Source organism: Melanostigma gelatinosum (assembly GCF_949748355.1).
Source record: "Melanostigma gelatinosum genome assembly, chromosome: 2".
Taxonomy (NCBI): Eukaryota; Metazoa; Chordata; class Actinopteri; order Perciformes; family Zoarcidae; genus Melanostigma; species Melanostigma gelatinosum.
In genome coordinates, this window is record NC_136635.1 from 9,048,697 (window position 1) to 9,062,394 (window position 13,698).

The window sequence follows — 13,698 nt, forward strand, 5'->3', positions numbered from 1 at the left end:
GCTCACAATACTTCATAATCACACAGCACTAGCCCCGCGTGACTGTATTGCTAGTGAGCTTCCGCCCTACAATAGAGACAACATTAGTTTCACAAAGGATATTGAGGTAAATTAGCAGTCAGGTCAGGAAAACACAGGAGGGATATTTTTTCCAATGTCCACTTTATGCTCGACAAAATTGATACATTTAATAACCGCCATAGCCTTACACAATGCAGCATTTCTTTCAGTATATTCCAGTGTGAAAGCATGATTAAATAATGCACAAACATCCTGAAAGAAACTCTGATGTTTCAGTTTACAACCACAGGAGCAACATAAATATATGTTTTCACATTTTGTTACATGATCTGCTGAGCCTCCACATTGTCTTTGCAATGCATTTAAGATGTTTCCCCCTTCCCTTTGCTCAAGTGCCGAGTCATGCCTAAATCCTAGCAGCTATACGTCATATGATCTTTGGCCCAGTAAAAACTTTATTGCACATTATGAAGAAATGTTTAACATATTAATGATTCCTTTAAGTGCTGGTTATGTTCACAGTAAAGTTGTGTTTTTGTCAGCGATTGATTTCTTCATGTGGAGAAAGACATCACGAGGACCTGGTCAAACCCTCAGACTCCTCAGAGCCTTAGCATATCCAAGTGAATTCTAAAAACAGCAGAGGTATTCCCAGAGGGCACTATAATGTGAATCCTCTTTTTTGTCCCCAACATGACAAATTATTTCATCTCACACTTGTACATAGGTTATTGAACACTGTGCATCCCCTATTACTGTTGACATGCAGCTATTCAACAGAGGAGAGCTCTGATTTTGAGCTCTGGTCTGACCTGGTTGTCGGTTCGGTCCCCTCTCATTCGGTGTTCTCAGGAGGAACTACTTCCATCAGCAGCTGGAGATACATGGTGATGGGCCCTACAGGGGAATGGAGGTCATGACGTCTCCGTGACATCAGCACAATACAACGCTGTATTCAAGTCGTTACTTTTCTACCTTTTAAGCACGCTATTTCCAATTTTATTCTGTACTGATGGTCAAGAACAAATATATTTCAATAACTTCAAATTTCAGAGTAAACTTACTCATCAGTTTGCGCGCCCAGTTGACCTTCCGGTGGACGAAAGGGTAGTAGAGGAGAAGTCCACTAAATATGAAGAGAGTACAGTAGAGGTACTCCAGTTCTGGCTTATCAATGATGGGAGCCAGGACTAAGTAGCAGGACATCAGGACTATTAGGCCTGGTATGACAATCGGCACCTTTGAGTAATCACACAATCACACACACTCAAAACAAAATACAGCTTCAAATGGACACTTTCACTATTTCTGCAACTGAAAACTAATAATGCAACAGCCTATTGAGAGTCAAAAATCAACTTGGCTGTATTTCAAACAACCAATAAGAGCATTGCAACTGTGTAAGGGTGAGACCAAACAAGACAGTATTTGCAAAAGCTTATTTTAAACTTTCAAAATAATGAAGCCTATATTTACAATAATGAAGCCTATATTTACAATAATGAAGCCTATATTTACGTTTCTATTAAGAAATGTGGAAAAAATCTTGACCAGACTTGACTGTGTGTAAAGATAAAGATTGCAGTTCCAAGTTAACCAGAACGCATAAACCTGTTGAGTCACAACACTATAAAAGAGGAGCTTCCTCCAAGAAGACAGCAAGCCTCACCTTTACTGGTCGATGGAGCTCCTTCCTGGTGAAACGCAAGACTATGAGAGCCAGTGCTGTGAGACCGTAAAACACCCATTGAGCAAAGCTGAAGTAGTTTATGAGGGTGTTAATGTCTGCCGGGATAATGTAGAAAATAGACAGAATACCCTAAAACAGACAGAGAAATGTATTGTTAACTGGAAAGGAAACAACACAGTCAATAGATCAATTATCTGAATTTGAGTGATATATTGTAATATTGATTATATATATATATATATATATATATATATATATATATATATATATCATGCACTGTTGAAATTACAAAAAGGTTTTTTTGACGAGCTTTGAACTGTAACAAACTGTACTCAACATAAAGTGAACGACCATGCAGACGTTTATACATTAAAAAAGGACTCACATTGAACATTAGAGCAGGGGCTGGAGTGCAGCGCTTCAGGCTAATATAGGATAAGATTTCAATCATGTGACCCTCTCTGCCAGATACATAGGCCAGTCTGTGAGAAGAGAGAAATATTGTTTGTGCTGTTAAGTTCTTGTTGAACTGTACTTTCTTGAGGTTTTTTTCTATTTCTATTTCTGTCCTCTTGTCAGTCAGTCTTTCGACTTCTAGCGCACATCAGTATTCTCTTTTTCCACTTTTAAAACCTGTTTACTATCTTTCTCAAACATACAAATATGCACACCACATTTTACACATGCAGACAGAGGAAAATGTATTATTTTACTTCTGTATTTCACAAATAATGTGACAGTTGTCGCGTTTACCTGCCAGCGGTGAAGCAGCTTCCATTGGCAGAGCCAAATGTAGAGAACACAACAAAGAGTGGGACAATCCAAGACAGCGGGTAAAGGACTCTGTCTCCAAAAGTCTAAGGAGGCACAAACAAATCCTTCAGTAAATGAATACAGAGCTGATACAGAGGTTTGATCTGAAATTATATTGAATAAACAAAATGTACACATACCGTAAAAATATGTGAAGAAATAACATGGCTACCGGAGGCAGTTTTATATTAACACCTCACTGACAAGTCATTACTGACTCATTCTCAAACCATGGCAACCTTCTATGCTTCTTACCATGGCAACAGCTGGAGACAACAGCACTTCAGTGGTGGTCATAACAGTGAAGTAAGCCACGTTGACCAACACGTAGCTGACAGACACCAACGGGATCCCGATGAGGATGGCCAGTAGCATGTTCCTGAGATGAGGGGGCGCAGCCTACCATGTCAGACATGCTGCTTTGACTTTTTGTCGTGACACATTACATATTGCAATAAAAAAAATTGTTCAGAGTTCACTTGTACAGTACCTCTTAAAAACTACTGAGTAGTATAAGTATCTCTTAACAACGAGTTGTAGTTTGTCTCACCTGGATGGGTTTTTCAGCTCTTCTGTAATGAAATTCAGTTGATTCCTAAGAAAACAAGAAGCAAGTTCACTTTAAAGGTAGCATAATGCCATACAATAAGAATTTAAACAACTGTAGTTCTTTAATCACAGGCATTTGTCTTCGAAAGAATCTTAAAACTTTGATCACTCTCCTCCAAAGCACCACACTAAAATGGACTTGCTCAGCCAACCAGACAGGCCTAGATTTTCCCTGCAGGGCTAAGTAAGAGTTCACTGCCACCCCTTCAATGTCAGTGACATGGTATTTTGGTGTTTTACGAAGTATTTCACACAGGCTTTGCCCTCTAATTGGCCTTATTGGTACAAAGGGGTATAGCCTTCAGCCCTGCTGTGATCCCAACATGACAGCATGAAAATGCATTGGTCACATGAGGCCAACTTCTCCAGGTTCCCTCAGAAAAAGTGACTGAATTGGAGAATGCAGGTGTCCCAAATGGACGTACACATTACAAAGGAACCTCACTCGGGTAATAATGCTCTGTCACACACTCCAGCGCCAAGAGGAAGCTAAAATCTCCCAGGTGGTCACAGCAGGAGAAACAAGCATTGTGCAACTCCAGGGTTAAAGTGCACACACAGGCATAGGAGATTGACCAAGTCACGAGGAAGAGAATCTAACCAAAATGTTCTATAATGTACGAACACCTCTCTAAACCAACACAGGCCTCTTTCACTGTGCAAAGACAGAAACTATTAGAACTGTTCAACCAATGCATCCTTTAAGTACAATCAAAGGTGGGAAGACCATGACCGCTGGCTGACTTGAGGAATGGTGTTTTTAGTAATGGTGCGCATATACCATCCCTGCATGTATCTGATATGCACAACACCTGAGGGAACAGCTGGGGAAGTTGCTGCCACTCATTGGGCCCCACTGCACTGCCATGTTTCTGCAACCCAGTAACATGGTATCTCATCGCCATGTGGATATAGCACACATATAGCTGTTGACCATGCTGGAGAGATTTTTGTTAGTTGATGACAATGCCTAACATGGTTAACTGTTGTAACTGCACTATGTGGAACATGTCCTATTCCTATCATAATAAGGTTGCCCAAGGGTTGAATTCACACATTTGGAGAAAGGGCACGAGGCTTGAGAGTAGCTGAAAGGTTGAGAAGGCTCAGCAGTGCTCCTAATATCGAGCCAGCATAGCGGGAAAAGGCCCATCGTATCGGTTGAGAAAGTACACTTCAATGCACTGCTTTAGATAGGAGCGTGGCCAACCTCATACATCATGTTAAAGGGCAAAGTGAAGTGAAGTATAACTGTTACCATCCATCATAAGCCCAAAGCCCATTATAAAACGCAAGTCCGATTGCTCCAATCGACGGTGGCGTGCCATCAAATGCATTCGACAGATTCTCAGTGTTTCCTGGACACAGATATACAACAATACAGATATACATATTATTTATTTATTGTGTTATTATTTAACATTTCACTAGAGAAATTGAAAGAGGAGTTGTATATTAGACACACTGAACATTAGGCCCACCTCTCGCCAGCATTACCATGCCCGCTACAACTATGACAAGGATGATGAAAAGTTTGGCGACAGTGAGGAAGTTCTGCATGTAGCTCGCCAGTTTGACACTCAAGCAGTTGACGGCGACGATCACAACTGAGAAGCAGAAGAAATTTAAGAAAATACAGTCCAAGTGAAATAAATTGCATCCATAAGAGAAGAGATATTATTTCTTAATTAACTCAGAAATGTCCCTTCCCCTTTTGACATAGATTTGAACAATTTTATAAAATCAATATAATTGAATAAAAATGCAATTGCTTTCCTTTGTCCTTTGTTGAAATAATGTGCAGAATGATTTATTATTGCATAGTCTAAGCCAGTGATTTTCAACCGGTCAATCGTCAGGTGTGCCGTGGGAAATTTTCTAATATCACCTAATTAACCATTGTCGGGTGTCTGTGCTGTAATAAAGTGTCGCAGATAATGTAATACTCTTCTATGGCAGTGGGTGGCAGCAGAGGGATTTAAATACCTGTAAAGAAAATAGAGTTAGTGCTGCGCGACACGTGACAGTGACAGTTTGGGATCAAAGCAAGACGAGCAAGTGACAGTGATGAAAAACAAAAACAAAAAAAGGTGACAGTGATGGAGAAGTTTTTGAGAAGGGAAAATGCAAATGCCGAACAGGGCCCTGGACAAAATTCTGACCCAGATGAAGGCCCAAGTATGAGTGGTCGACAAAAGAAAAAAGACAAGACGGTGAGCTCGAGGCAATACAGCGAAAGCTATCTTTCATTTGGATTTACGTTCACCGGGGATGCAACGGCACCGAGTCCGCTGTGCTTGGTGTGTGGTGAGAAGCTATCCAATAGCGCCATGGTGCCAAGCAAGCTTAAACGCCATCTCCAAACGAAACACCCTTCCGTTCAAAACAAGTCGATGGACTATTTTGTACGCTTACGTACAAACAATGAGAAACAGGCAACTGTTTTGAGAAAAACCACAAAGGTAAACGAGAGAGCCCTCAAAGCTAGCTACCTTGTTGCTGAACTCGTAGCTAAAACAAAAAAGTCCCACACCGTGGCAGAAACATTAATACTGCCAGCTTGTAAAGCCATTGTGAATGAGATGCTCGGCCCTGACGCGGCCAAAGAGATCGCTAAAGTGCCTCTCTCAGATAACACAATTGCCAGACGTATTGATGACATGTCTGCGGACATAGAAACTGTTGTTTTGGAAAAGATGCGCATCAGTAAGAAATTTGCCTTGCAACTTGATGAGTCGACGGATATTAGTGGACATTGTCAGCTCTTGGCCAACGTGCGTTTTGTGGATGGAGAGGCCATTAGAGAAAACTTCCTATTTTGCAAGGCACTGCCAGAAAAATCAACAGGAGATGAAATATTTCGGGTCACGTCGGAATATCTTGACAAAAGCGGGCTTACGTGGGAAAACTGCACAGGTGTCTGCACTGATGGAGCCGCAGCCATGGTCGGGCGCATCAAAGGCTTCGTAAGTAGGGTCAAAGAAAGAAACCCAGCTGTTACTGTTACGCACTGTTTTTTGCACCGTGAGGCCCTCGTTGCAAAGACCTTACCAGCAGATCTAGGTCCTGTGTTGGATGATGTTGTGCGCTTAGTGAACTTTGTGAAGACGCGACCTTTGAAATCTCGCTTATTTGCGTCTCTGTGTGAGGAAATGGGAGCGGAACATAAAGTGTTATTGCTCCACACGGAGGTCCGGTGGCTGTCGCGAGGCAAAGTGCCGGCCCGTGTGTATGAGCTCCGAGAGGAACTTAAAGTGTTTCTGACAGACGAGAGGCCCGATTTCTCAAAGCTGCTTGCAAGTGATCAGTGGTGTGCAAAGCTGGCATACCTGGCTGATATATTTCATCATCTGAATGAACTGAACACACGGATGCAAGGCCGAAATGAAAACCTGCTTACAAGCACTGACAAAATGAACGGATTCCGTTCAAAGGTGCAGCTCTGGCAACAACATGTGCAGCGTGGCAACCTTGAGATGTTCCCACTCACCGAGAAACTGCAGGATGGCAACACTGCTGCAATGTGAGAGGTGATTGGCAAACATTTGAAAACTCTGGAGGAGAAGTTGTCATTTTATTTCTCTTCAGCCTTCACAGAATGCCTTGACTGGGTTAGGGACCCATACAGCTCAGCATCCGTTGCTGGAAAGGACATGACTTTAAAGGAGCAAGAGGAACTCATTGAACTGAAACAAGATCGTGGTTTAAAGCTAAACTTTGCTGATCTTCCTTTGGACAGTTTTTGGTTAGCTGTTGCCAAGGAGTTCCCCATTCTGGCCAACAAAGCTATTTTGACATTGCTCCCGTTTTCAACCACATATCTGTGTGAGCTGAGCTTCTCAAGCTTGACAGCGATAAAAACTAAAAACAGAGAGAGACTGAGAGCTGTTGAGGAAGAGCTTCGTGTGTGTCTTTCTACCATTCCTGCCAGGATATCCATGTTGTGTTCATCGAAACAGGCCCAGGTTTCACACTAAGTGAGTACAAATACATTTGGAAACTATATTATTAACTATATGTATTATATGTACTGTGTTAGTGTCTTTTTGTGTCATTTTGGTTGGTGGTGTGCCCCAGGATTTTGTAAATGTAAAAAGTGTGCCGCGGTTCAAAAAAGGTTGAAAATCACTGGTCTAAGCCATCAGTAAACTACGTTGGCTCTTATTTCCCAGAGTCCCCAGAGAAATAGCAGTGTTACATCATTTAATGAATTATAAACATTACACGATTTAAGTAATTGAATCCACCGTTCAACATCCATTACAAAAGCTTTAAATATGTGATCAATAAGTTGTGTGTAACACACTGCTTTTAATTTACTTGATAAAAGTGAGACTTACTTATAGCTGCTGCTGACAGACACTTGGTAACAACAAGAGGAGGAGTACAGCCAGGGTAGAAAGGAGTGCCGGCGTATTCTGCAAAGCTCAGAGTGATGATGGCTAAGGAGGAGGGCTTCAGCACCATAATAGTGGTCCAGGAGTAAAGGTAGGCCAGGAGGGGGCCAAAAGCCTCCGTTATATACGAATACTCTCCCCCCGATTTGGTGATCATGGTGCCAAGTTCAGCATAGCACAGTGCTCCTGTGTAGCCACACACACAAATACACATAAACACAGAGACAGAGGGAAGAGGAGAGATGCTCATAAGGGACTTTTATAATTGCTTCTGGTAGAAAATTTAAGAAAAATTCTAAACTTTCTCCAACCAAGAAACATTTGGTGAAAGCAAACTCTCCGTCCACCCTAAAAGCCAAATCTGTGGTAATAACTTCATCCCCAGGAATCATAATGCAACCCAAACGAAAGAGTGGATTATAACACTACAGGTTACTAAATACAATAATGTATGTGAAATACACTACAACCGATTTCACACCTAACTGTTAGTTAGTAAGGAAACAAATTAAAATGAAATATAATGATCGATGTTAGAAACAAAATACTGTAAATGAGCCAACTTTGTAGATATCAGATCCCGTGTTTTCACTGGGATGTTATTTTGGTCTAAGGCATGGGTCTCAAACTCATTTTCACTCCGGGCCACATCAGCATCATGGTCGCCCGCAAAGGGCCGGTTGTAAATGTAACTCCTCGTAACATATTGATAACTCTCTGCAGTCACAGTTTAAAGTAGTCTTCAATGTGCTCACAATACAAATACAAAAATAAATGTGTATGTCATCATCAGGCCTTTTGTTTGCATGTGTTCTGTGTAAATTATTACCTAAATTGCTCTGTGAATCTCTGAGCCAGTTTCCATACAAAGGCAGAAATCAAAGTAGAGAGACAGACATATTTCATGCTGATTACTGTAAAGTGATATTGGTTTGGATGCCGCTCTCACCCAGTGTGGCTAACACGCCACAAGCAGCCCAGATGAGAAGGCAGGGTCCCACAGCTCCAGAGTACAGCAGCACAGCCTTAGGAGAGATGAAGATGCCCGAGCCAATCATCGTCCCCACAATCAGACAGATGCCACTTAACAGGCCAATCTGAGCACAGAAACAATGGTAGATGTGTTGCTTCAATGCTCACAGTTCAATTTCTTGAATGTTATCTTCAGTGAAAGGTCAGCCGGAAACGGTCAAAAGGAAACTTTCCTCTTTACATGCTCTATGCTGTGCAATGACAAGATTCTGGGATGTATGTTGTGATAAAAAAAATGTTATTCATGACGAGGAAAACTTCAGATCAATCCTTCCATTGATGGATAAAGGAATGAAAGCCCAAGTTGTCCTTATATGTGGTTCATTTCAACACAAATGTGGTCTTTCCAGCTAAATTGTTCAACAGGCAGTCCTGCAAACACGTCATTGCGGAGATATCTAATCGGGTCGGTCTCAGTGTCTCCAATTTCAGATATCAGGAGGGAAGCACATCTAATCTAAACTACCAGTTAGCCAGACATCTTCCCACCCAAAGTCAGCCACGTAAAGACCACCGTGACCCGTCTACTTAATTGGGTGAAGGCCAGCCAAAGCTAAAGGGGGAGTGAATACTGGACATGTTGCAGTGTGTGTTACTGGATGTATACGAACAATGTTAAACACTGCAGCAATACATGTTTGAGGAGCCAATAGTATCTTAAAGTTTTGTTTGTTATTATTCTTGCTTATTACGTTTTTCAATATCTTCCACTCCTTTCTATTCAACTTTATAACTACTGACATATGGTTCTCTTTTTAGCCATGCTAGCGGAGTAGCTCCAGGGATGGCAATGTGGATCAGTCCGTTGGTTCACATGTTTGATCCTGAGTGACAAATATGTGATTTTCTCACGGTCCTCAGAGGAAGAAGAAGCCTCCTGACTGTGGTGACCCCGAGAGCCACCATAAGACTGACACTTTTGGATTTTAGTGGAAAAGTCTCAACTTCTGAATGGCTTCCTATTTGGTACACACAACCCACTGACTTTTCATGGAGCAATACCAGCAAGTCAATTGGTGACCAAGTACTCAAGCTAATGATATACTAACTAACACTATACTGTACCAATTAGCTAATGTTAGCATACTGGAACACTAAACTAAGATGGTAAACATTCCCTACACAGCATATATTATTATGTTGACATTTGCATTTAGCTCAAAGCACCACTTTGCATGAGTTTAGCCTGCAGAGCTGCTTGTGTGGCTGAAGACTTGTCTTGTTTTATCTGAGCACACAAAAATCATTGACCACTATCATGGGACTTTTTGCAACTGGAATGTATGCTTATAATATACCAAATTCATCCCACACAAGCACGAACACATGTTGTGGATTTTATGATGATGTTTTCTCATCTCAACTAACCAGATATGTCACCTTAAATACTTCTTAATTAGAGTGAGGGGAAATTATGTGGTGCTAATTTATACATTTTTTAGAATACGGTTATGATATTCCTCTATTCAATTTAGGGCTTAGGGAGCTTAGGGTGCTTAGGGTGCCTGGACACCACCACTAAGTGGATCACTGTGGAGTTAATATGAAGAAACGGTTGTTGTGGTACTCCCTGGTACTCAGTTCCAGCCCCCATTATTGTAAAAAAGTACAGATAATGGGATCCTACTGTGTGAACATCTAATGAGACTTGTTCTCAGGAACACACACACACATAAAGACTGACATACTCACATCTTTTTGAAGCACAATAGCTTTCACAGGCTGCTTGTCTTTAGTCTGACCGTCCAAGCTGTGGCCTGTGGAGCCGTTCTGCGACTCCTTCCTCCTCCTGATGCTGCCTTCATCCATTTCAGTCTGCCGGTTCAAGACACAATAAAGTGCACACATTCTACATCAGTTACACCGACACCTTTTTGTTTTTACAGCACAAGTTGCGTTCGTGTATTTTGCATGGTGAATGTGTCTAATCTAATCTAATCTTTGATAAGATTTTCAGAGCAACACTGTTCTTTTACCAGCGGTATAAAATTCCTCTCATCTAACAGTTAATCCTGTGATGTTACTGATTTGTAAAATAAGTTAGTTTGGCTTTGTACAGTGTTTCCTTTGGTTTCTAGATTATAAATAAATCACCGTGGCATAGTGGTTCTGAGCCGCTAATCTAGCCACACTAAGTGATATCATAAACAGCGTTATCTGTTTGTGGAGCATCTATTTCAATTCAAGGTGAATTCTCGATGATCTCGACGATCATAAATTCCAAGAAGTCATGAACCTATAAACCATTGTTTGTGTGAAGATTGTAAATCCAAACACTGCAAAGTTCAGTACAAGTATTGTGAGGCTATTTTGTTTTTTAATAAAGGAAGGATAGATAGATACTGTAGATAGAGAGAAACAAAGAAAGATCAGTAGACAGATAGAACTGCGAGTGAGACATCAAACACAGTGATACGGTAAATATCATCAGGATAATGTTTAACTAACAATTTCTGTGTAAATGCGTAACATACATGACAACTCCTCTTGTTCACTACAGTTGAAGACAGAAAGTTTATTTTTAACGTAATGAGAATCTTTTAATTTGACAATGGCTTTGTTAACATACTAATTGAGATATTATCATAAATAAATCAATACATATGTCAACACATTTTTCACTTACATATGACGAAAACCACCTCAGTGATGCTCCATGAACCTCAAATGTTTTAAGTCCAGGTACGGTGAACCCACAAATAATACTGGGCCAAGTTAAATGAAGGAGAATAGGAACAGGAATGTCTGATACAAGTGAAAACCTGGGGCTCCTTGTGGCTGAGCTCACTCCTCCAGTGGGAGGTTTCCAGATCTTATTGGACATCCTGGGCAGCCCTGCACGAAAGGGAGGTGGGTAAAGACAGGGCAGCAGAGTTTCTCTGTAGACACTTACAGGACAGTTTCAATTTTCAACAGAAAACTCTGAAACACTTCCTCCTCTTTGAGCTTGCCGAGCCTGACTTCCCTCACAATGCCTCTTTGATAAGGATATATGACACCCCTGCATGTGTGTGCATGCACATTTGTGAATGTGTGTGTGTTACATTACCTTTCTACTCTGACTCTCCTTCTGCTCTCGTCTCTTCAAAGTCTTTCTCAACTTGTTTTTAACGCTGTAATATATTCCTTTCTGTTTACTTCCTGAACAGACCATTTTGACAGTGTATTATCAGATTTGATTAGGAATATGTCTCCACTTCAGCATCAAACTTCTGCTTCATTGATTTGGCTTGTGTATTTGTGTCAACTCCAGCTTTTGGTTGCAGACTGTTAAAGCCTTTGAAATGAAGAAGGGTTGTATGAGGAAAAACTTGTCCATTTAGTTGGACAAAAATCAGAAAAGTATACACAGAAATGTGCATATCTGTGGATTGTTTTCTACAGCATTGAATGGTTTTGGAGGCATGCTATGTTAAATTTCTTGCACAGTGCACTATTTATTCACACTATGTATAATAGTGTAAAAGTAAACCTAAGTCTAAGTGGGTCAAATGTTACTGATTCAGGTATAGTAAGTCAATGCAGTGTTTGAAAAATACCAGGATGTCCTCCGTTTACATTTTGTGCTGTGCAATCCAGCATGCTTTCTGGCTACTCTGACCTACAATCATCTATGTAGCGGAAATTTAAACAAGAAAGTAAAGGTTCATGGTGCAATTTTATGACTCAAAAATATGTTCCAATTAAATGCTGACTACATGCAACAGTACGGACTTTGTCAGGGCAGAGCAGTACATACTTAAAAGTCAATTGTAACTGCTCGCAGTTCAACAGTTGCACAACAAATGAGCTCTAAATTGACTTCAATGATCTCTTCCCCCGATCCTGAGGGGTTTCCCCAATAACTGCATAAATAGACCCCTGGCATTCAAAGACCACTGAGCCTTAGTTGCCGGCTTTGGAAGTATATGCAATAATCTCAAAGGATACAATTTAATTAAAGCTACCCTCCTCTTCTGGGGAGAAGGCTGACTCATTGTGGGAGTAATGGAGCGAAATTACATTTTTCTTGTATTGAAAGAAGAATCTGTGTTTAAAATATTGAAGTTGCAGATGATAGCAATCATTTGGGACATTAAATGTGTATTCAGCAGACTACTTAAATGCCTTTTCCTTTTTAATCTCTTATTCCAGGCTGTCTGTCTCTTCTCACCTTTTTGAGGTTGGAGACCTCAAGAGAAACATTAACAGATTACGTATTGTTTTAGAAAAAAAAAGCTGAAATGTAAGAAACCTCGACTCTGAAAAGCACAGAGGGGAGAGCAGTTTTTGGCAAGACTTTGATGCATGACAATCAGTGGCGTGCTTTGCTCACACCCGATTCACAGAAGGCTTTCTGACATCTTGCTTATCCTTGTTGTCGTCTCACAGACGCACTAAGCTGTGCTAACAGTGAGTCATGAACCTCTCTGATATTCACAACAGACTTACATTGTCATCCAGAGTTCCAAAAATATAAAGGTGATTAATTAAACATGGGGAAGAAAGGGAGGGGAATGAAATAGTGGAAGAGATAAAGCCTTTTGAAACTCTTTAAAATTCCTCCCTCAAGTTTCAAGTAAACGGCTAATGTTGATGAAGTCTACTTTGATTCGACTTTGAGAAAGTTTCAGGCATGCCGAAACAATTTCACTGCAATCTGTTACGCAAGCTGCTTCTCAAAATAGAAACGGCATCAAAGTTTTAGAGCGTGTGTTATGGGAAAATATGTCATAGTCTTATGCTTTAGGGTTAAAGAATGTAAGTCTTTAGAAGTGCAGGCACCAAACCTTGTTTCAGTAGATGATTCTAGTAAGTTTTGCATCCAGGTGTCTTGTTATCTGTTGTCTTGTTATCTGTTATCTTGTTATCTGTTATCCTGTGCATTCTGTCGTCAAAGACGGAGACACACAGGGGTCATGATTACGGTATTTCCTTGATGATTTCCTTCATCAGCTGAAGGGCATGACCCTCTGCAGGCATATATGATGTGTGATGGTAAAGGCAAGGCAAGGCAAGGCAAGGCAAGTTTATTTGTATAGCACATTTCAACAACAAGGTAATTCAAAGTGCTTCACATAAAACCATTAAAAGCATCAAAACATAAGGCAAAAGAAAAGGAGATTTAAAAACAATTAAAGAAACAGTGTAAGAAAT

General features: G+C 40.7%; 1 protein-coding gene across 1 annotated transcript; it reads right to left on the reverse strand.

Annotated features, from left to right (window-relative positions):
* Positions 1 to 856: 856 nt before the first annotated feature.
* Positions 857 to 10,371, reverse strand: slc7a9 (solute carrier family 7 member 9; the record flags this gene model as incomplete). Its single annotated transcript, XM_079285118.1, has 12 exons — positions 857 to 918; positions 1,086 to 1,260; positions 1,691 to 1,840; positions 2,097 to 2,193; positions 2,465 to 2,568; positions 2,780 to 2,903; positions 3,075 to 3,119; positions 4,392 to 4,491; positions 4,615 to 4,740; positions 7,474 to 7,716; positions 8,480 to 8,627; positions 10,255 to 10,371. 12 exons carry the CDS (start codon positions 10,369 to 10,371, stop codon positions 857 to 859), a joined length of 1,491 nt encoding a protein of 496 aa, XP_079141244.1.
* Between the last annotated feature and the right edge of the window lie 3,327 nt (positions 10,372 to 13,698).